At 38.2% G+C, this 22,801-nt stretch overlaps 2 protein-coding genes across 5 annotated transcripts; both read right to left on the bottom strand.

Annotated features, from left to right (window-relative positions):
• Positions 1–444: 444 nt before the first annotated feature.
• Positions 445–16,079, bottom strand: inavab (innate immunity activator b). Of its 4 annotated transcripts, none has more exons than XM_029501818.1 (11): positions 15,885–16,079; positions 10,027–10,196; positions 9,478–9,592; positions 6,761–6,894; positions 5,254–5,376; positions 4,912–5,143; positions 4,671–4,724; positions 4,140–4,437; positions 3,384–3,536; positions 2,476–3,178; positions 445–1,976 (listed from the first exon to the last, which is right to left on the bottom strand). In XM_029501818.1, the coding sequence occupies exons 3-11, from the start codon at positions 9,530–9,532 to the stop codon at positions 1,884–1,886; spliced, it is 1,845 nt and encodes a 614-aa protein (XP_029357678.1). In that variant the 5' UTR covers positions 9,533–9,592; positions 10,027–10,196; positions 15,885–16,079; the 3' UTR covers positions 445–1,883. The 4 variants fall into 4 exon arrangements, with proteins under 4 accessions (XP_029357678.1, XP_029357677.1, XP_029357680.1 ...); XM_029501817.1 differs by lacking the exon at positions 15,885–16,079 and adding an exon at positions 11,762–11,886; XM_029501820.1 differs by lacking the exon at positions 10,027–10,196.
• Positions 16,080–19,858: 3,779 nt separating this feature from the next.
• gpr25 (G protein-coupled receptor 25) lies at positions 19,859–22,232 on the bottom strand. Its single transcript, XM_029502557.1, has one exon. It carries the CDS (start codon positions 22,166–22,168, stop codon positions 21,053–21,055), a length of 1,116 nt encoding a protein of 371 aa, XP_029358417.1. The 5' UTR covers positions 22,169–22,232; the 3' UTR covers positions 19,859–21,052.
• Positions 22,233–22,801: the final 569 nt, after the last annotated feature.

Raw genomic sequence — 22,801 nt, 5'->3', positions numbered from 1 at the left:
ACGTCTCAAAACTGCCCAACGATTTTTTCCCCAAATTAGTTTAGTTTAATTGATGTGTTTTGAAGTATTTTACACATGTCAAAAAGGGATTAGTTCATCTTAAAAAAAAAAAAAAAAAGTATAGATACATTACTTACTTTTATGAAAATTACAAAGGACCTGAGGTGCAAATCCCAATAAAACTAAATATTTTAGGAAACAGCAAATTGCAAATATATAGCCAGCTCATTTCAAATACATGTCATACATTTAATGCAGCTTTTTCTGCTTACATCTGCTTAGGACCATATAAATATGCTATCTACTCGTTATCAGATGATCTTATGTATAGAACTAGATTAAATGCCTCTGAGCCCTGACTGCACATTATTACAGTGAGTAACAAGTAAGGCCTCATACGCTCAAATAATTCAGTGAAAGTCAGAAACTTTGAGGGACATACAACAATATGCAACATTACTCTTTATTTACTTCCACAGGAAAACATTTTCACAGGGTTTTTTTTAAACAATGTAACAAATTATTAGATCCACTTAAAATATTGTAACTGATAAATAGATGACAGTAAAAAAGAAAAAAAAAAGCGACACACAGCACACAAGGTAACATGTTTGTGGTAACGTGACAGTCTTTACTGCTGCTGAATGGTCCATGTGTTCTTTCATTTCAAGTTTGACTTTCCATGGGTCCAATGGTACAAATAACAATAAATTAACACATAAATAGATCACTGTGAGAGGCCAGTCAGTGTGGACATGTAGCTAAATTCATAGTGATTAATTAACTGTCAACATTATAGTCTGTTTGTTGAGAGACAGAAGGTCCCATTTGTGTTTCATTCATTAATAGTGTTTTGAACCTTAGAGTTACACTTCGCAGGGAAATACATTTGGTGATAACAAAAAGGTTGGTGTGTACTAACCTGTCCCAAACACCTAGAAGATTCAGTTAAAGCTAATTAAAATGTATATTTGATACAGTGATAGCTGCCAACCATCAAGAATCTGCTCTCCTCTTAATTAGCTACTTTATATCTTATGTGAGTAAATTAATATGTAGTTTGAACTAGTTGATTAAAATCATTTAGAAATTCAAGTTAATTGGCATAGCCACAGATACATGTAAGTACAAAAATGTACACATTTGGTGAAAAGGCGAGCAAACCTGGAATTTACATTTAAGCGGTTCAAGTTCATTAACATGGTGACTCAACCAAAGTAACATAACAAACAAAAAGTCATTTAAAAATGGGAATATGGTGGTCATTTACATTATTTTACAATTTCTTTGTTATCTGCATTTTGTTCTCAAACTAACAAACTGCACTGATGTTCCCACCTTCACCATTAAGGACACTGATAACATCTATAATGCTGCACGTGAGAAGACATTTGTTTGAAAAGAATCAGAATCCATCTGAGATTAGCTTCAGCAATTAAAACATTCACATTTCTCTTAATCTATCTAGAATAGGCTAATGTTATTATTTAAGACCTGCAGATATCTTTTAACAGTTTGAAACAAAACACAAAACAAACAAACAAACAAACAAAAAACAGCCAGATGTCCTAATCCAAATCCAACACAGCTGCTCAAATATCATCTGTATTCACAGTGTGACAAAGAGTTGTTGATTTCACTTTATAGTAACTTTGCCTTGTTTTTGTACTGGACGGAAGTTGATCCTCCCTTAATTGCTATATGTCCAGACACAAGTCAGCAGGTAAAAAGGATGATGTGAACTCTCAGGAAAAAAGTGTTGAGTGTGTAAACACATTGATCCAACTTGATTTTCTCACCACTTTGCTTTTGGTTTGTTGGAATTTTATCTGCCTGCAACCGTTGAGATAGCATGTTCAGTTTAGTGTCTGAGTTTTATCTCTTCAGACTTGACTTACAAAGTGAGAGCCATCATCTACAACCCAGTGTCCTTGAGTGTCCTCTGCAGTTCTTTGGTGAGCCCTTCGTCCGATAATCTAATTGTCAGCAATAGAAAAAAGCAACAAAACTTTCAGAAACATGGCTCAATCATCAGCGAAAAGAAATATTATGTGTGCCTAGATCATTTATATCCAGACAGTAATGACATGCAAAATCGGCTATCTTTGTCCTAAATCTAAACTACAAATAATGCAGAATGCAATCTTATCTATTATCTATTTAATTATCTATTTAATATCAGTCTCCTTTTCACAGGTGAAGGAAACATACATCTATCATGGTCTCTCAAGAAAATTAAAATAACATGGACTACTTAATTGCACACAAAACATCCAGCAGCCTTTGCACTGAACAACTTATAATTTTCATGTTCTATCTTCATTCCTTCAATAAATAGTTCTCCAGGTATAATCAGTTTTAAACTTGTGTTGTGAAAAGTTGATCACCAACAGGACAATAGATGAATTAACTTTTCTTTTTTTTGTGTCTGCTGCAGGACTGTCATAAGGGATAAAAATAGTTTTGTGTACCTACCTGTTCATGGTACTTTTGATTGTGGAAGCAGGGTGACTCCCGAGCTGGAATGTTTTTCACTCTGACTGCTCCCTGACGGTCAAGAGACCGAGACCTGGGGGATTTCATCTGACTGCGTCGATGCCAGGACTTGAGCTGTTCATTCACCACTTGTCGTGGGACAACGGTGGAGCCGTAGTGGGGATGGTCCCACATAGAAGGGATGGGGGATAGTCTGATATCTGGTGGTAAAGGCCTCTGTGCTCTCTGATGGGACACAGTAGGATCCCTATACCAATAGTCATACCTGCTGGAAGAACAGGGTGGCTGCGGAGCATAATAGCTCTGTGCCATTTCCATATCAGGTGGGCAATACATTTCATTGTAATAGCCTTTCTGAGTGCTGGGGCTGGACTGGTGCCTGGGATTGTGTGAAAAGCCAGTGCGTGTGTATGCTTGAGGTCCGTAGCTGCCAACTGGGCTGGGGTGTGGGAATGCAGAATGATAATGTCTGGGCAAATCATGGGGTGACTCCTGACATGGGGAGCTATTGTAAGATCTAAATGAATGTTCAGAGTTGCCATCCTCAGAGCTAGCATGGCTTCCATAGTTCAAAGTGGGAATAGAGGTATCTGGTAATGTTACTGCGTATTCTGTCAGTCGCCGCCGTGGGCCTCTGGGGCGTCCGCGTTCCTTTTCAAATGAAGATTCAGGGTTGGACAACCTGTGAAAATCATAGCAATTTTATGTGTTAACTACATTATCAAAGAAACTGAACAAACTCTAAATATCCATCTTGCGACCTGTGATTTCTTAAAATAATTGCATGTGTGAAACTAAATGCTATCCCTGAGATTTGAACTCAATAACATGTACAACAAAGGTGTGCTGTCTCTATACACAACACTGTGGACAGTAGGTGCGGCTACCTGAGGGAGAGTTGTCTGTGCACACGCATCTCTGGTGTGGAGGGTGTGCTGTTAGACTGGGTGCGGCTGAGCTTCAGATGGGAAAGTTGCAGTGGCAGACCAGATTGTTTTAAGCAAGCTTCCAACGGCGGCAACAGCTCAGTTTTTGCTGGACTGTTGAACACACAGAATGGCAGAACAAAGAATGTTATAGTTTCTTCCTCAGTATGAGTTTACCTGTGCTCAAAACCCTGAAATACAAAATCAACTAATTGTTGTAATTTCTTCTGATGACAAACATAAATTACAGAAATTTTAATGATGAAACAATTAAGCAAGCCCAAGAAAATTAACTTTGGTTATTGTTGTATTGCCTCTGAAAGAGTGTGTAAATCTACTTGTTACTGATCTATTACACTATCAAAGAAAAGTTTTGCCACTGGATGTTAAAGCTTGAATTACACTTATGTTTGAAGTTTACATTATAAATAACTAGGATTGATTTTGTGCTCTCTATACAATGACTGTTATAGCATGATCACAAAACCAGATGGCGATGTTGCACATTCATGAACACATCTAAATCACGAAACAGGGCAGGAAAAACAACAGCAACTACTTACTTTTTCCCATCTACTATCTCTTTATATAAAACAGTATCTTGTCACTAAAACCTGTCAATTCCATTCCACTAGGTACTACTGGTCACACTTTACATCTCCAATACTAAAAATGTTGATGAACAGGAAAGGCATTGTGATGGATGACCTGCGTTACCTCATCTTGATGGAAGAGCGTGACTTTTTGCTCTTCTGGTAAGGCTGGTCCAGACTAGACTCTGTCCATGGGGAGTGTTGTATAGGGGGAGCATCATGTATGGGGCTTGAGGTTACACTCAGTGAAGAGTCAAGGCTCGGTTGTGGAGACTGACATGAGGTGAGCCGTGAGGAAATTCCAACCACAGATGGAGACATGTAGCAGCCGTTTGAGAAGGACACAGAAGGAGGCTGGGAAGAATCTGTCTCTACTGGATAGGGGAGCCCTGAGGATGGCTGCGATGCCTGACTTGTTACTTCTGGAAAAGAAAAAAGAAATGACACACTGTGGTGCAAAAACACTGTCTGCATCATGCAGGTATCGGGGGAAACTGTCAGCAATTAGATTTTCAAGATAAATGCTTCCTGGACTTTGTTCACATTGCCACATGTTTTATGGTTAACTGGTCACATGACAAACATTTTTCAAACTTCATGAATTTTCAATGAAAAGCTAAGTCGAAGAGCAATTTAGGCTAGACAGGAGTCTTACCTTCATCTTGCACCACAGAATCAGACAGTGAGCTGTCATCAGATGTACCTAGATCTGAAAAGTGAAATATAAACAAAATGTTTTATGTTTAAATAAGTATGAAATGACACAAAAGGCCTGCTCTATTAAGATATATTTATATAGGATGTGAAAAGGAATTTGTACCCTGCACAGATGATTGCAAAATTGATTTAACATCAAAGTTTCTACCAATCTTTTACTGTGACTGGGCATCTCTCACCGTGTTGTGTAATATTGAAAGCAGGGAGTGGCGATGACAGGCCGTGCTCTAGTCGCATCTGAAAGGCCGTCTCTTGTAGCTGTTTCAGTTTCTTCTCCTCTCTCTTAAACTGCTGTAAACGGCTCTTTTTAACAGCCTTGCTTAGGTCACTTTCCTCGCAGAGCTTGCGTGCTGCCTCGTATATTTTCATCTGAAGAGCCAACTCAGCATCTGCTATACTCAGTTCAGAATTCTGGAAAGAAAAGTTGTGACAGCCAGACAGAAGAGATACAACAATGTGACACTGGAGAAAAATGTATATCCTCTAGCTCTAGATATAGTACATTTAAATGCTGTTTGTACCTCTGCTGCCTCAGGGATGCTTTGCGGATCCAGTTGAAAGGCAGCTCCAATACGCCTGCGAATCTGTGGAGGCCTCTCTCCAGGTAGTAGAGGGTAATCATCTGACAGCTGTCCTGTCAACTCCTAGACAACGCACACAACAATCGACAAGTCACACACAAAGCAACATTTGCATATAATGACCGGCTTATTTTTCTAATTGCAGACAAAATCTTGATGACACAGTTAATCAAAACAAACATCTTATAAAGCAACACTGATAACTCCTTTTAGTTTAGTTGTTAAAATAAAGACAAGCACATTTCAATTCAACCATATCTGTGGCTCTTTTGAAATAATGTAAAAGTATCTTTGCTCTCCTTACATGTTGAGGCAAACAGGTTAAGGGAATCTGTTGCACAATTCTGTGAGATTTCCTTTCACAGCGCATTCTTTCAGTCACATTTTCTTACTCCCAAGACATATCCATGTCCAATTCAAACCCAGGGCATGACAACGCACTGTTACTGATTTAATTTAAGAACAGAACAGACATAAAACCACTGTCATTTTGAGTCACTCCTGATCAGCCACCTTTACAGACAGCCAAAAATGTAATAACAGCCCGTGAGCTTACTTGTTCTTTTGTCACTAAAGGGAGAGGCATCATCCTTCCCATTAGTTCACCTAAGCATGTCCCAACAGGAGTGCCCAGCCCAAGTGTCAACAGGAAAGAACCAGCAGTCCTGAGATTTCACCCTGGAGCAACTACCCATGGCAGCAAGACTAAAAACATGAGTGCATGTCCAGTTTCGAAATAACTTGCTGAGCTTTTCTTTCGATAGTTCACAGTATAGAAAGAGAGAGAGAAATAGATTGGCATAAAGGACTGAAAATGAAAGACATGACATGTGACAAAGGTTTCATACTGAATTCAAAACTCAGTCCAAAAGACTGTTTTCTGGGAACATTAAAATTGCTTTACAAGCATGATGCATAAAAATAGCTCTCTTTCACTAAAGACTATAGCTGAAACCAGCTGACTGGATATAACCAATGTGATATTGGACACATTTTAATGTTACTGTAGAACTTCATAAATGCATCAATTTCTGGTCTTTTTCAGGTCCTTCATGCAAAGATGGACCACTTTTGGCAGCTTTCAGTGGAAATTTTCTTATATTGGTTAAAAAAAATGGGATGATGAGAAACTGCAACCTATTGTTGTCCTATCCAGTTCATTTGCTAGGACCTGTGCACGCTTAAAAAGAAACTGAAAATGATCTGAAAATAAAGATGAATGACAAAAAACTTAAAAAAAAAAAAAAAAAAATTTGAAATGTTCCTTGTAGGTTGCCTTGTTTATCTTAAGTTTCACTTTGACCTGGTCAAATGGAAATCTTTATAAAGCTTTAATGATCGTAGACTTTTGTGATTATGTGACTAATTTTTTCTCTGACACAGCTTTATCACTCACGCATTAGGTTCAGTCTATGGAACTCTTGTTCTGTAGATTACTATTACTTACAGCTTCACGGATGCAGAGTTTCTTCAGGTCAGACAAACAGCGGTCCAGTCGCTTTTGGAGATCCTGGTGTTTGAGTTTCATGGCCCGCGTGTGTGTGGTCACATCCTTCGTATGTGTAGTTGGGCTGTCAGAGCCTGTGTCATGCAACAGGGAAGAAGAAAATACACTCGTTTGAGTCAAAGTGACTGAGGTGTGGCTGTTATGATTCACCAAAAAACATGCAAAGCTATAAGTCAGTGGAAGTTAAAGTTAGAAATGTCCAAGCGTTTAGTTAGTTGTCCCATCCCTGCTTGACCAACATATTGTTCAGATGAGAAAAGTTAAAAACAAATACAACTCCTGAACACTGTGCAGTTAAGGGTTTGGAGTACAAAATTACTGTTTTGTTACTTTATATTAGCCATACTTTTTCCAATTACATATGCATACATCATGAATCCCCAGTTTTGAGAATACCTTCATTATATTCAGATCAATTCTTAAGGCCACACAATGGTCAAATTTGGCTTTCATTGTTTCTCCATCACTGACACTGACACTCTGGAGTGAAAATCAGAATCTTTGCAATTCTAATCAGTATGTGAGTTTTTGATTGGTAGTCTCTGTAGCCTTGGATACTGATGGCATTAGATTAGTCTCAGAGCAGTGGGAGTGGCTTCAGGAGAAATGCACTGAATGCCACATACCTTCAGAGATTATTAACAGAATCCCTGCAGGTACTGACAAACATCTGAGGTGCGACAGGAAAGAAGTGTAACGCCACAACAATGGAGTAAAGAATTCCTCTTCCTACAAGACAATCCCCTATTCTTAGTAGATGGACACTTTCTCATTGTATAGGGAAGATGTCACGTGGCTCAATTAGGATGCAAGGAATGTTACAAAGGCCCTAACTAATAAGGAAACATGACTAGCTGTAGCATGACGAGAGAAGATTTTCTGTTGATTATATTGCATTATTACCACTGCCAAGGAGTTTATACACTGAGTATTTCCTCTGTGGGACTACAGCTGTTAATGCTGACCAAAATACAAAGAGCAACATATTCAGTAAGGTTGCAATTCCCTTTTTAAAAAAACAAACAAAAAAAGTTATTTTCTTATTTAACTGACTCACCCCTTAGTTTAAAATGTCAGAAAAAGTGCCACTCAATATTTTCCAGAAGCCAAGGTGATATTTGCTTTGGTCAAACCATCTTTCACAGACCAAACATTTTAGCTTATTAACAGTGCAGAACGCGTAAGCCATTAAACACTTAGATTGTATGCATCATATCTTCATGCTTTGCCTTAAAAAGCTTGACTGGTTCTCAAGACTGTTGATTAATTGATTTAAACAGATTTATTCTCTGTAAATCAAACAATCAATAAATCGTGTAAAGGTTACTGCTAAACATTTAACAGGTAAAAGTGTAAATGTTTAGTCCAATCATCCTCATGTGGTTGCAGGATGCAGTGATTAATCTGCCATGATGTCACAGTGGACCACATGCATTACACCCTGAGTTTTCACATGGGCAACTTGTTTTCTAGAACAAAGTAGAGGACTTGCTTGCTCTCAGCTGGCTGGAATTACAACCTAAAAGAAGTTAAATTTGCTTTGTGCTGAAGGGGACTTGACAAAGCTTATGATTTTATTGACATGATTACGATCTCAGCTCTTCCCCCGGTTAATCCTTTGGTTGAAAGGATCTTACTTTCCCAAATATTGTCACAAGTGTGATCTCACTGCAGCCAGAAAAAGAGGTGAAATGGATTAGTGGAAGGTTTTTGTTTAGGACAAGGCTTAGAGTTACCTGCTTTCTTTCTCAAGTAAATAAAAAAGGCTGCTGCTGGCAGGAAGACTTCAACATATTTACTTCAGATGTAAGAGATATATTTGAAACAGTAAGTGTTGGTTAGAGGAAAATCAAAGCTCTTTCATGTGACCAGTGACTAAACCTAAAATAGTCAATAATCTTAATTATATGCTACATTTATAATTACATCTCTGTTTTGAATAAACACAGGGTTTCTTATTTGTCTCCTGTTTGAGGTCATTTGAAAAGCAGGTGTTGTAATAAGATTAACACAAGCTTTAACACTGATTTAGCCTTCCAGCAAAAATCTACCAGCTCAGCATTCTGTTTTTAAACAAATATGTACTTAAATCAGAGGTGTTGGTCTTACACAAATTGGAACTCTTTTAAAGAGTCAAAGAACATTTTGATAAGCAACTGTTTAGACTCCTGTATCGAGTCTCACATGGATTACAGCAAGACACCAAAATCACCCAATGTTCCTCAGGCACATTTGGGCAACCAACCAAAGAAAATCCACAGCTGTTTTTTTTTTTTTTTTTTTTAAATCTGACTAGGTTCCTTGATGCTTGCTATTGTGATGTTAATGTCACGATTTAAAGCAGCCAAACAGCAAACCTTTCTGCAGGGATGAAAACCTCAGATTTTTACATTACTATGCCTCTTTTGTAGTACATCATTGCTGCATTAAGTTATTCTGTAACGAGTGGAGGAATAACTTGAAATGCAAGTTGATATGGTCACGTCTGTTATGTTGCAGTGTCATTAGTGTCATTTTAATCCATGGCAAAGAAGAAGACGCAAGCAGCAAAAAAAAAAAAAAAAAAAAAAGAAGGAATGAGTGTACATTTATCTCCGAAACAAAAAAATGTGTATGATTTGGATAGCAGTGATGACCTTGTTTCATTAAACCCTTACCTGAATGCAGAATGATGCCACTGTCTGTGTCGCTGATCTCACCGTTGCCTTCCATAACTGTAGGTCAACTTCTTGGAGCTGTTCTTTAGTGGATAATGTTGATGCTCACCATGTCCTGTAAAGTATGATTTTTGTTTTCAGCCATCATGGCTTTCATGCTTTTTCAAGTGTTACGGTAACAAGAGTCTTACTCATGTCAACTAATTCAATGAAGAAAAAAAAAATCCTACTATAACAGTGATAATGATAACCGGTCACTTTAATACTAGCACCATATCTGTACCATTCATTTATGTCTATGAAACACTTCTCTAAAAGGCATTAAGAAGTAAAACGTGGACTTTAATTTGCACTTTTCTTGTCCCAGTTACACACAATTGCCAACCACCCACTACTCATCAACCAACATTTTAAAAGGCTATGTAGGTAAGCTAATATCAGCTAAATGTATTTACTCAACGTTCAGGAACTCTGCTTTGCTCAAAGGGGTAAATCATCTATTTTTTTTATCAGATTGACACAGCAATATAGGGAGGTTATACCGCTCACCAAGCTTTGGCTGTTTATTGTTAGTCTGCACACAGAAACTAACACTCTAAACCATGAAGGTACATTCCAGGATTTATATAGTTCTGACACAGAAACCAATGTCTTCCTGGTCAGCGAAGCTCCGAGTCGTCTTGGTTCACAGTGAGCAACACAGTGTTAAAGTCGGTAGCCTAAAAAACAAACAAACAAACAAACAAAAAAAAAGGGCTCAGTGATTAAGTATGATTACAACAACTAGTCATTACACTACAAGACCAAGTCTAAATCCAAGCAAATAGCTGCCAATGACGACGTCTTGTGATCCGTTGATTCAGTGAGTCAAGTGTGACATTCCCTCTCGACACCACAGTCAGGTGTAGTCATAGTCTCCCACATGATGTGTAGAAATACATGTTACCAAGTCTAGGGTGTTTCCTGTGTAGCCATGTTTATTAATCTCTGACGTGATACGATTCCTGTTATCTCCGTCTGATAAGTGGCTCAGGACGTGTGAGCCATATATACAGCTTGTGTCAAATAAAAACTGTGAGGATTGTTGGATTATTAACTATGAATATACAGGAATGTGGTGGTGGTTGCATTCCAACACAGAGGGTAATCTGCCTGAGCTGGAGGTTGGAAGCTTGTCACTAGTCATTGTATTGAATATCAACAAGTCATATGCAGCAACATACAAGAAGTGATTCTACAATAATGTTGGAGCTACAGGGTGACATCCAGGATCTTTGGCAGTTGTTAATCACATGTGCTTGAAACATCCAGAACACATCTCAGATGACGGTGACTGGGAGTTTCCCACCTCCCACAGACAACTGACTTCACAAAATTAAGAGCGAGCAGTCAGTCTATGGCAAACATAATCAAAAAGACTGTACAAAACTGGCAACTCAAATCGAATGAATGAAAATGAAGACAACGATCTACATTTTGCAGAAATGTTAGTTGTATGATCTTCTCTCTGACATCCTCAGGAACCAAACAATTATGAGTTAAAAATATACTTAAGTCAAGCATGCTGGCCAGTGAGCCAACAATCAGGATATTTTATTGTATATCAGCACTCTAAAAACTAGAGCTATATAGTTTTTGTTGTGAGGATCACAATGGTGGTCAGTTGGACAGTCAGTATGTTTACATGCACAGTTAAGTCGAGCTATGGTTATAGCTTGACAAAGCAATCTAACTGGACTTCTGTCCTTGTCACAGTATACAGGCATGGGAGTGAAATAGATTTATTTGTTGAAATCATGTCGCCTCCACTACGATAGGTGGCAATATGCACTCTTTCATTGATTGAAGATTTCATTTCTTTTTTCCTTTCATAGTCATACCAACTAACTAGTTTAACCAACTCATCAATTAGTCAATCACATCCAGTGGAGGAAATCCCTAAGTGCAGACATTTGCTAAGACTCTAGTTGCCTCTATTTTAAAAATATTTTAAAAATACTAAGTAAAAACAGTTCTGGACAACCAAACCTGAAAGCATCCCTCCACTGCCACCCCCAATTTTAAGTCAAGTGTTGAAGTACCACAGATAAACAGCTTCACCACACTGGCTTTGTGTAAAAACAAGAATATCCCAACGCAAATTATAAATTAAAAAACATACAATTAACAGAATAGAGTCAATCTGCATTAATCCACAGTAATCCAGTTAGAAACTGAATTAAAAAAAAGTTTTACAGAAACACAAAACATTGTCAGATGGGCAACATATGAAAAATCTACTTACTTTATGAGAGGCTCAGGAATAATTGTCAATATCTGAAGATTCTAAATTGTCCCTTTGAATTTCCAACTTGAATGTAAATGCACTAAGTCCAAGATGTGTGGAGTCCAGGCAGGAATGAGAGACTCGCCCACTAAAACAGTACTGCCTGCCACAGAGGAGTGGCCTCGCACAGAGGTTGAACACTTGAGTCAGTATCATATAACCCAGCCCTCCCGTCCAGCTTGAAACTGTGTCAACAACAATGGCCAGCACACTGGGAAATATTGCTTCCTTTTAAATCATTATCACGAAACTATTAAAAGCCTGATAGCAAGCTGACTTAAACCACTGTACCCTTATATGACAACAATTATGGTCAATGATCCATTTTCAAACAAAAATGCCAAACATTTGTTTAAACTTTTGAAAAATGCCTCTTTTTCTTTGTTGGCTGTTAAGCTGAAGTTTGTTTTGGACCAAATTGGATATTTTGAATTATTATTCTCTGCTGTTTTCTATCTATATTTTAGAAGATTTTTTTAGACCCAAACAATAAATGAATTTGTCGAGTATATTACTGATAAATTAAAAACGAAAACTGCCCTAATTATTTTACCTACATGATGCCAGTAACCCACAAACCTCTGCCCAAACAGTCTAGTTTATTTTTAAATTATAAAAGGACTGGGGCCAAGTTTATGGGAAATTTTGCAAAATGAAGGTTTAAGTCAAAATTCTGACTTCTGACTGTGATCAGCTAAGATTTCTTCACTGATCACAGACAACTCTATGACTTTATAACTTACTGGATGACTGTCACGGTCCCGAAGCACTACTTCTTCTCAATAACCATGATAAATCAGATCTGCATGTTCAAAGATCAAAGAAATGGTGCATGAATACTGCCATCTCCTGGCTGTTTAAAAGGTCTGAAAAAAAGGATCACCAATTAAGAAGCCACAAATGAACTTCCACAGATTTTCATATTGCATCAGAAATTTCAACATTTCTTCACCTATGTCCAGAATGAGACTGCTGTGACCCCCTTTTTGTTTCCACTGGGAAGGAAGAAACACATGGTAATGGGATAGTCCTCATGATTTACTGACACCCAAAGGCAGCACCTGCTCTGTGATTGCGTGGCTCACATTCATTCTCTATTTCAATATTCATTTTGGCTTTTCAGGAATGCTGGTGTGCAGACACTCTGGAAAAAAACCCACAATTCCCAGACACTCAAGAATCAGATCTCAGATGGCATGCCGCTGAGAAAAAAGCAAGTACAAGAAGAAACATTCTCACAGCAGACCAGCAAAGATCAGTGAAATGTTAAGATTTTTTGAGCTATATTAAACTAATCTGTTACCACTTTGATGATGAATGAATACTTTAGGTCCACCTTTAGGTATCTTTAGTTTCTTAAATATGAATACACTTGGTTTCAAATCCTTAAATTAAAGAAGATATTAGGAAGATATCAACTCTATGAGCTCTTGTGAAGGACACGTCACTATTTTCTTACATTTTCGAATAAACTGATTAATCAAAAATACCCCAAAAATATCATAATTTATGATATATATGCTTTATAATTCTTCAACCTATTAAGTAATGACAGATAACAAATAGGACACAATGCCAAGTTGATTTCACCCTCAAGCATCACCTTGCATTATCAGATCGTAAAAGCCTACAGCAAAATACCAGTCACGGTGCAGCCATATATATGTTCGACCGGAAGGTTTCATGGCAGATTTCTGCACACTGCTTTGGGAACTACTAACCATGAGGCATTGCATGCAAGAATTTATTGCAGATCTCATAGGTTAGAGCGAATATATTTCAGTTATGAGAAAAAAAAAAAGCAAAACTGCCAACTGAGTGGAGGTTTAACAAAACTCTGAAGGGAGGGATAATACATTCCACCAACTGGCGCCTGTATAGTTAATAAAAGAGCAGTACCAGTAGTGCCTTGTGTAAACAGGCTGTATACCAAACAGCTTGATAACCTGGAATCAGATTTAAGAGAACAGTAATAATACTGATTAGCAATCTCTTCAAATTATGGGAGAGTACTTGAGGTTGAGGTTACACTGGCAGTAAAGTCAACATTAAAAGAGAACTGTAAAATTACAAATGCTCTCAGACACATTTTACAGTCTATTAAGACACAGAAGGTTGACGTCAGACACATCACCACTTTAATCCATCAATACTGTGAGTGAGTTTTGTCATGCTTGATATGAGGACTAGTTAAGCAACTTCCGACCTCACTCCTGTCCAACACAAACACCCGTCCATTGTAAAAGAAGCCAGTTGGTGGATGTCATGGGTAGTTTATATAAACCAGAAGTCCCTCAGAGACAGAGAGAGGACTTTGTCTGGCGACCCAGCAGCTGGCATAACAAATTCTTCAAATATTCTTGAGTCCTTTTATAAGCGCACGACAAAAGTATGACTGCCAGCATAAGGAACCATCAGCTGCTAGGGGATGCCACATTTTCTTCTCAATATTTCAAAAGTTGCCCCTTCAACCAGGTGTTAATGGATAATCTTGTCATGAATGATGCTTAAATTAAAGTGGTGTCGTTAAGAAGTGCTGTAAAGTCACATTAATGCTGTAGAGATCCTGAGGCTTAAAAAGGAAAACAAAGCACCTCATAGAGCTGTTGGACTGCCTCCCACCTCTCTCTGCCTGCAGCCAACTTTAATCTTTGTGCTGCCTCAGGGCTTTAATTGAGAATAATAAAGATGTGAAATGAATACTGTGTGTATCTCAAATGAGCGAGCATGCAGCGGTGGTGAGTCTGATGTGGACTACTGAATTATATGTTTGTGCACTACCATGGAAATGATGGCCTACTCTAAACTGTGACCAAGCCCTAGACTGTGGCTGAAAGTGAACAGGCTTAAACACATCAAAAACTTTTCATAGACACACAATTGCTGTATAGATAGAGTTCCTCTTCAGTATATTTAAAATCTAATTGTTCCTGACTATATACATCTACAGTCTATTTTAGTTGTTTAGGCTCCTCATTTAAAGAGGAGAGCTATAAGCTGTTAGGGTTAGGGTGAGCAACTTGAAAAACTTTTTCAAATCCAGACCCTCACCAATTCGAAAAAAATTGAGCTACAAAGGTTGCGAATCAGTTAATAAAACGTACTCATAAATTAATACTAGTTATCTTACAAAACCTTTGGATCAGGTTTAAACAAAATGATAACGAACAACAGGTCAAGAGAGGGAAGTGATAGGATATATCACATAAAATAAACCTAATCACAAGGTTTACCATACGTCTCCTTACAGCCATTTTGTAAATTAAGATTGAAGTGTATAAGACCACACTGCCACATTGTTCATCAAAGATCATATCACAATGCTGGAGATTGAATGCACGTAAGACAGCATCAAAAACCCCCACAGCTTCATCATACTTCCTCTCAGATACTTTTTTATTTTTATTGCTGTGCTCGTCTTTTGAAAGAGGATGTTTCAAGCATTTTACTTCTCTGATGGTCAGTGACAGCAAGTATCTTTATATAGTTTATTGTACACCTTTACACTTGTGTTTGACACACACACACACACACACATTTAAACTAAACAAAAACAAACAAACAACAACCCCACAGACACAGGTTGTCCTGATTTCAGTCTCCAAGGTAAAAAAAAAAACAAAACAAAACAAAACTTTTTCAAGTTGAAAATGATTGGGAGGTATTTATCGGACGACATGTAATAATAATGACGTAAAACGCAGATATACCTGTACGGGAGACTTGATACTGTAGCTATAATCGCCAGATCGCCAAAATCTTGAGGGCTGACCCAAATGGCAGCCAGCACGTCCCGGGGGCAAAACTAGGAAAGTAAATAAATAAATAAAATTGCGCTTATTGATCCCTTTGCTCCACCCGCTCGGTCAGCTCCAGAGCTGCTGGGCCTCAGCTTACAGGAGTTTAGCTGACTTTTAAAACTCGTTTTACTGCCAAGTCTTCACCAAAACCTCCACCCTCGGGCTGTAGCTCCTCATTTTCAGATAACAATAAGTCCAGCAGCACCAAACCAACTCCACTCTGTACATGCACACAAAGTTAGTGAAGCCAAACTAATAGATCCATGTCTTTTTGCTCTTACCTCAGCAGCTAGTTAGCCAGTTAGCATCGTGTCTCATCTGCATCCACACTCTGGGCTCCATGGGCTCTCCCAGGTTTAGGCTGGAGGTTTATTTCTACTTACATTAAAAAAAAACGATGCCCTGATCTGCCACTCTGTGGTCTGAAAGAGTGATTCAGAGGAAGCGCAAAGACGAACAGTCTACTTTAAAGCGCAGAATGAACTTTTTCTGGACAAGCTGTATCTGCAGCGCACTGAAGTAAAGCAATGCTGTGCTGCGTTGACGTGCCGTCGAAAACGTCCACTTCCCGACAACATCAAGAGTTCACCATGGTAACAGCGTTTCACACACACGCCCAGTATAAATGGGCAGGTTTGTAAAGTCGAGTGATCAAAGTCAACAACATCAAAAGTAGTAAACACAATTTCATTTGGCAAATTCAGGAATCCGCCAATGCGTTGTTTTAGATTTATGCATTAGTTGTATTTCTCCAATCTGCCCTCGTGTTGTTGGAAAATTGGAGACACATATTACGTAACGTACAAAGCAGCACAACAGTCAGGTTGTACAACAGGCCGCAGCAGGGTTGTTTTTCTGACTTTGCTTTTGAGTGACACTCGAAAGCCTCTCAAAAGATGTTAACCATTGAAGTTGCAGGAGTTACGGGCTTGGTGTGGGCTCCTGAAGGCCGCAGAGACCATCCACTTCGCTGCTGTGTGAGCGGTTCACGAGCAGAGGTGATGCGGGTACATCTGGACTATCCGCTTCTGCTTACTTCAGGAAATCTGACGTCAAATGCTTGACTGTTACTGGCCATTTAAATCAATTAAGAAATACTTCAAATAATTTGAGAGCACACGATTTTTTGCAGTAAACCTTTATGACTATGCCATGTATATTTTCAGCCACTAGAGATCAGCAGTGTGTTACATAGCCTCCAATAGTCGGTAAACCACGTAACATGTCCCCTGATCACACACATCAGGAAATAAAACATCACACCTTCTATCCATCAGGTCAGGGTCAAAACAAATCTGATATTAAAACTTCTCCGAACAGCTGTAATGCACACAATATTTCCAGCATTTGCCCTATTGCCCTATTAAATTTGTTTTTCTTTTGCACATTTCAAATCATTTAAGTCCAAAATATATATGCACAGCTAGAAACACATCCAATAAATAGTCCCTACTACCTGAACGTGAATAAAATGTTTGTTAATATAACAAATGAGTTGTAATTTTAAAAAGTGAGCAACAACATACAGAACATATATGAAATAATTTCATGAGAGGCACATTGTGTTCTCAACTGAGAGACTGTTCTTTATTATAGTTCTTTATTTAACATCTCTTTTAAATTTTAGATTCACAGAGGGAGAAGTTATAAATAACTGAACTTTTTTTGTCACAACAGCCAACCCTGACACTAATAATAATTCATCTACAATGCAGGACTGAAATATACAAAAGATCATTCATTAGATATGATACCACAAAGTAGAATCTCCCTCCAGGGATTCAAAGAGAATTTGTGATTTGAAATGAATTGAATTGGATTGAATTCTAATGTGAAAGCCCCGATATTTTTACTGAGGTGGGTGTATATTAGCATATATATGCTTGCTGATATGTATCTATGAATATGCATACTGACTAAGTAACTGACTTAGAATAACTTACTTAGTCTTATTCATCATAATGTACATCGAAGCTTTCTTTTGGTTGAGACTGTTGAATGTGGAAACATTTTATGTTCTGTTTATAAAAGAAAAAGCAATAGATATAGCAGAACAAAAAAATCTGTTACATTTAACAGCACTTTTAGTTGCAGAGAAAATAATACAGTGGTTTACCAAGAAGACAAAAGGACTTTTCGAGGGAGAAGTCTTTGTTGGACACTGATACTGAACTTTGGGCGAAAAAATCATCAAGGGCAGCAGATTATGAGTTTGAAAACAGGCACGTCGCATGGCTTTTTTTTTTTTTTTTTAATATAAGATGACTAAGTGTAGATTGAGTTTAGAACATGTTGCCTTCGACAGAAAGCCTAAGCCACAAAGAAGCCACAGCCAATCATTTGATCTAGACATTGCAGTGTTGGCATTTGGTTTGTGAACAAGCAGCATGTCAGTAGTTTTAGTGAATTTGCAAGGAGTTAACATTATTGCCAACCAAATCACAGTGTAATTCATGGTTATATTTAAGGAATTTCTAGGACTGAGGAGTGCTGGTAAAAATTAAAATAATACAAATAGGGAAAAGAAAAGCTTTCCCAAATCACTTGTTGCTTTTTACTTTAACACTTACTAGATTCAGTAAAAATATGTTTTGCTTTGTTTTAGTGCCACCTGTAGTGCCACCATTTTGAATGAAATTACAATTACAGGATAATTATAAGAACATAAATAAAATGAAATGCAATGGAACAAAAGTTCCAGGACAGTAAAGTTATTTTGACCAACTTATGTCTTTGGACTAAACCAGGTGTTATGTTTTTAGAAGCACAATTCATCTGCTGAATTGGTTATGTCTGTATTTGAATTTTGTAATTTAATGGTAGTAACAAATCAGTGGTGGTTGTAACAAATCAGTGCACAAAAAGAAAAACATCTCTATGTCAGAGAATGCCATCAAAGTATCTACACCTACAGCAGGTTGTGCCATCAAAGAGTTGGGAATACCCACTTTGAAGATTAAATGTTTTAGCGCTGAAAATCTGGGTTATGTTAGGAGAGCCTTACATCTACAGAAGAACTGAAGACAGCGCTGTGGGAACATTATAAGTTTGTAGTCTCAACATGAACAAACTGACTCACCCGTAGGTGTGATGATGCCAAGTGCCAAGGTCTCACCTTTCATTTTGTGTGTTACAAACAGTGAACGGTTGGTTGGCTGCTCTTGTTCTCAAAGTTAGTGCCCTTGAACAATTCGACAAGGCTAAAAGCAAACAGCACCTGTGTTAAGCTTGTGAGCCCATTTGAATGAGAAACTCTGCATTTAACCCAAAAATAGAAGAAGACTTCTGTAATTATTATAAAATGAAGTTGGGGAAAGACATGCATAATTTCTTATAGATTTTTTTATCAGTAAAATAAACTTTTCTTTGACCACAACAAGGGCTCTTTTGTCAAACTCTGATCTCCACCAATTTAAATAAGTACATCAGAGTTGTGATAGCTTTGTTTGTTTGTTGTTGTTTTTTTTTTTTTGTTTTTTTTTTGCTTTGAGCCAGTACTAGTTTTTGCATCAAAATGGACATGTGCCCTTCTCCTAAAACCTTTTACTTTTTAGGACCATGACATTATTTCTTCTTAGTCTAAACAGTTGGAAGAAAATTGTGACTTGCTAGATAGGGGATTTCCTGTACTCACATGGGAACTAAATCTAAGTTATCGAAGTTATGAAACCAAAATATTCATATCACATACAGAAGTGAAAAACAAATGGGCATACATGAACATCTGAACTTTCAAATACCAGACTTGCCTTTAGTGCTCAAATGAATACTAATGCGCATTAAAACTTTTTTACATGCCATCTCCCTCACAGAAGACTGATGTTGGTTCTGAACTGCCAGTATTTAGGGTTTTTGCCTTGTTCTATGTGGCAACTTGTAGCTCAGGAACTTTTGATGGATTTTTATTGAAATATACTGTCAATGGGGCCCTTTTTGTTTTGGTACTTACGGGTATTCACATGACAATCTCTACTGTCTAGCACTTGTCTTGCCCCTGTTTCCTGTTATAGATTTCTGTCTGTGTTGCTTTTAAGTTGCCAGATTAATGTCTCATCGTCTCCTGCTTTGTATACTTAACACCTCCAGTTTGCCGGAAGACTACATGACTGCACGTTTTTCTAATTATTCTCTGTCTGTGATGATGTTGAGAATATCAACATTGCCCATAGTTGGTAAAAAAATCAACAGGAAAAAATGGCTCAATGACAAAAAAAAAAAAAAAAGACCACACAGACCTTTCTTATGCTGTGCTATGTTTGAGCGTGCTACAGTAGGGTAAGAAACAACATAAATAACAAACATGTCCAAACTAATTCTGCCTCATCAGCACAAAATCAACGTCAAATGATCTATCCTGTTCTTGATCACATTTCAAAGACTTTATGAATAGCCAGTATTAATATTTATTTCAACACATTATCATATCACTGTGCCCACACTGGACCGTGTCACTCTCATATTCAACATTTTACATAAAGTTTGATTTATTACTATAATTCTTCTCAGACATTAAACTGTATTAAAATCCTCTGATCTGTTCAGATTATATGAGCCTTCACGTAAGAGAATAATTGCATTTGCTTCAATTCTTGTATGACATGAATGTATTCCCTTTATGTTGAACTGGAAGTTTCATTTTAGCCCAAAGGTTCAGGTAAAATTCAGCTTCTGAATGTGAAAGCTAAGTACTTATCTATATAGTCTCTTGTTTGAGTAATTTGATGGCTTTTTTTTTATTTATTTTTTTACAACATTTATATTTTCTTTTATATGATACAATCAAATAATTATCTTGTTTTTGATTCAGCTAAGCATTGTTAACACAGGCAAAGCACCAAGAAAACACAGCAGTTTCTGCAATTAAACTCATGTTTATCACGTTTTCATTTTAGCGAAGCAACTTTTTTTTTTATCATGTTTGTTCTAATTTACCACAGGTATATATACATTTTTTACACACACCAACTAACATAAGTAAACTACAAATGCTGAACAAATGAAGATGATTTTTCCATGCAAACATATCTATATCCAAAATACATTGCTGAATACTTGCATCAACAGTATACCAAATTTATTGTGTGCAATATTAGTTTTGAACACAAAAAATTGAGAATCTGGAGAGTAGTTACTGGAGAGCATGTTCGATGTATGTTCATGTGAAATTAAACTCAACGAAAGATAAGAAAAATGTAGAAAATGATAGAAAGCAATATTTATATATTGTTTCATACACACACAACTGTAATCTCAATCTATTCTAAAGAAAAACACACACAAAATAACTGGAAAGCAGTGCATTTACAAATCTCTGCATTTCATAAGTCTCCTCCTGTTTCATCTAATGATGAAACACAAGAGTGTCAACACTGCCACTCAGATCCCAGCGCCACAAAACAACAATATCTTTAGTACCTTAACACTTGAGATCAGAGTCTGTCTTCTTCTCCTAGTCAATCCCCTGAAGCTGAATTCTCCCTCCACTTGTTCCAAGGCTCTCTGAGGTGCCCAGGTTGCTGAGGGAAGCTGAAGAGTGGTGGCCATAAGCTGACTTTGGCTTTCCTACGCACATCTTGAGCAGGAGCAGGGCGCGTCGTCTGAAGTGATGGTCTAGGAATAAGTATATGGCTGGATTCACGCAACTGTTGAGGAAGGCGAGGCAGCATGAGATAAGGAGCCCATTTCTCTGCCACGACAGAGTTTCACAGCTCAGATCCACGCTCGAGAGCTGTGAACCGATGATGATGGTTTTGAAAATGTTGAAGGGCAGCCAGGACACCACAAAGGCCACTATAATGGAGAGGACCATTTTGAAGGAGTGTCTGCGCCGGGCTTGAGCTCGGGGATTTACTGCAGCAACGCAGTTGTTGCTGAGATGCATGACGATGATGCCGTAGCAGAACCCAATGATTACCACTGGAAAGACAAAAGTGAGTAACACCATGGTCAGACTCAGGCCCAGAAAAACAACCGAGTCTTCCTTTTCCATACATTCTTGCCCATCATCCACTCCTCGGTAGACCAAAGATGGGATGCCCAGCACCAGGGAGCTCAGCCAGACTGCAGCACAGGTGGCCCGTATGCACCTGCTACTCCTCATGTACTTTGAATCCATCAGCTTCACCACAGCCAAATAGCGATCGACGCTCATGCAGGTGAGAAAGAAGATGTTGGAGAAGCGGTTCACGGCAATGATGTAGCTGCTCAGCTTGCACAGCAGGTTCCCGGCCGGCCCAAAGTCCCAGCTGCCGTTCCTGCTCGCAGAGATGGCCCACAGCGGCAGGGTGAGGACGAAGATGAAGTCGGCCAGGGCAAGGTTGACGATAAACGTGTCCACCAGTCGGCCGCCTCTCCCACCTTTGCTTGCCATGACCGAGATGACAAAGAGGTTTCCCAAAAATCCCGTCAAAAATATGAGGTAATAGGCTATGGGCAGGAGGGTGCTGGAGCCGGTAAAGTTTGAGCTGGGGCAATTCAGAGAGATGCTCATATTAAAAAAGTCATCTTCAAAACTCTCGCTGTCGTTGTAGTACTCATAACTTGGGTCATCAGAGTAGGTATCCATTCTGGTCTGCAGAGCAATGTTTTAATGTGGCCCAGCAGTTCATCTGCCTGTGTCTTCATGCTTCTACTTGTTTTTAGGTAAGTACAAACCACAGAGTACAACCAATCTACACAACATCTGTCAGGCCTCTTCCTCTCACCTCTTAAAACACCATCTCACTACCAAAGCGCTTTATAGCCTTACAATTTAACGGGAGAGAAATTGAATATTTCTTGAATGATTAGAAAAAAAAACCAATCACACTTTAATGAGCAACAGGTTGCAAATGCCTGATGGGAAGTACAATCCTGCAATATGTAACTTATTAACTTTGAAGGTTACACATCAGAGTGCATCGGGTGTTAAAATCTTTCATACAACCGAAACCCATGCTTGGAAACACTTCAAAGACCTCTTTTGCTTGCAGCTGTATTGAGACACTTTGCTACCAAAGATTCTTTTGCATAATTTGCGGCTGTCCTTCCAGCGTTTGTGTTGTGCATTAGATGGATCTTACCAGGAGGGGGCAGGTATGATTTACTTCTGTTTTTACATGTGGTGACCTCCTGCCTAAATTTAAGCTGACTGGTTCCTTGCTTGAAAATGGCACTTTGCTTCTGCAGAAGAGTTTGTGCCACTGACAAGTCCCCTTTC

The sequence above is a fragment of the Echeneis naucrates genome, chromosome 5 (genome assembly GCF_900963305.1).
Source record: "Echeneis naucrates chromosome 5, fEcheNa1.1, whole genome shotgun sequence".
Classification (NCBI taxonomy): domain Eukaryota; kingdom Metazoa; phylum Chordata; class Actinopteri; order Carangiformes; family Echeneidae; genus Echeneis; species Echeneis naucrates.
This window is presented reverse-complemented; position numbering and strand designations above follow the sequence as displayed.

What these genes read in the sequence shown, in the direction of transcription:
- gpr25 (XM_029502557.1), bottom strand. Translation starts at nt 22,168, where the DNA reads ATGGATACCTACTCTGATGACCCAAGTTATGAGTACTACAACGACAGC.
- inavab (XM_029501818.1), bottom strand. Translation starts at nt 9,532, where the DNA reads ATGGAAGGCAACGGTGAGATCAGCGACACAGACAGTGGCATCATTCTG. An exon ending in TGGCATCATTCTGCATTCAG is followed by an intron (nt 6,895 to 9,477) that starts GTAAGGGTTTAA and finishes TGCATGACACAG; the next exon opens with GCTCTGACAGCCCAACTACA. An exon ending in CACAGACAACTCTCCCTCAG is followed by an intron (nt 3,179 to 3,383) that starts GTAGCCGCACCT and finishes TGATTTTCACAG; the next exon opens with GTTGTCCAACCCTGAATCTT.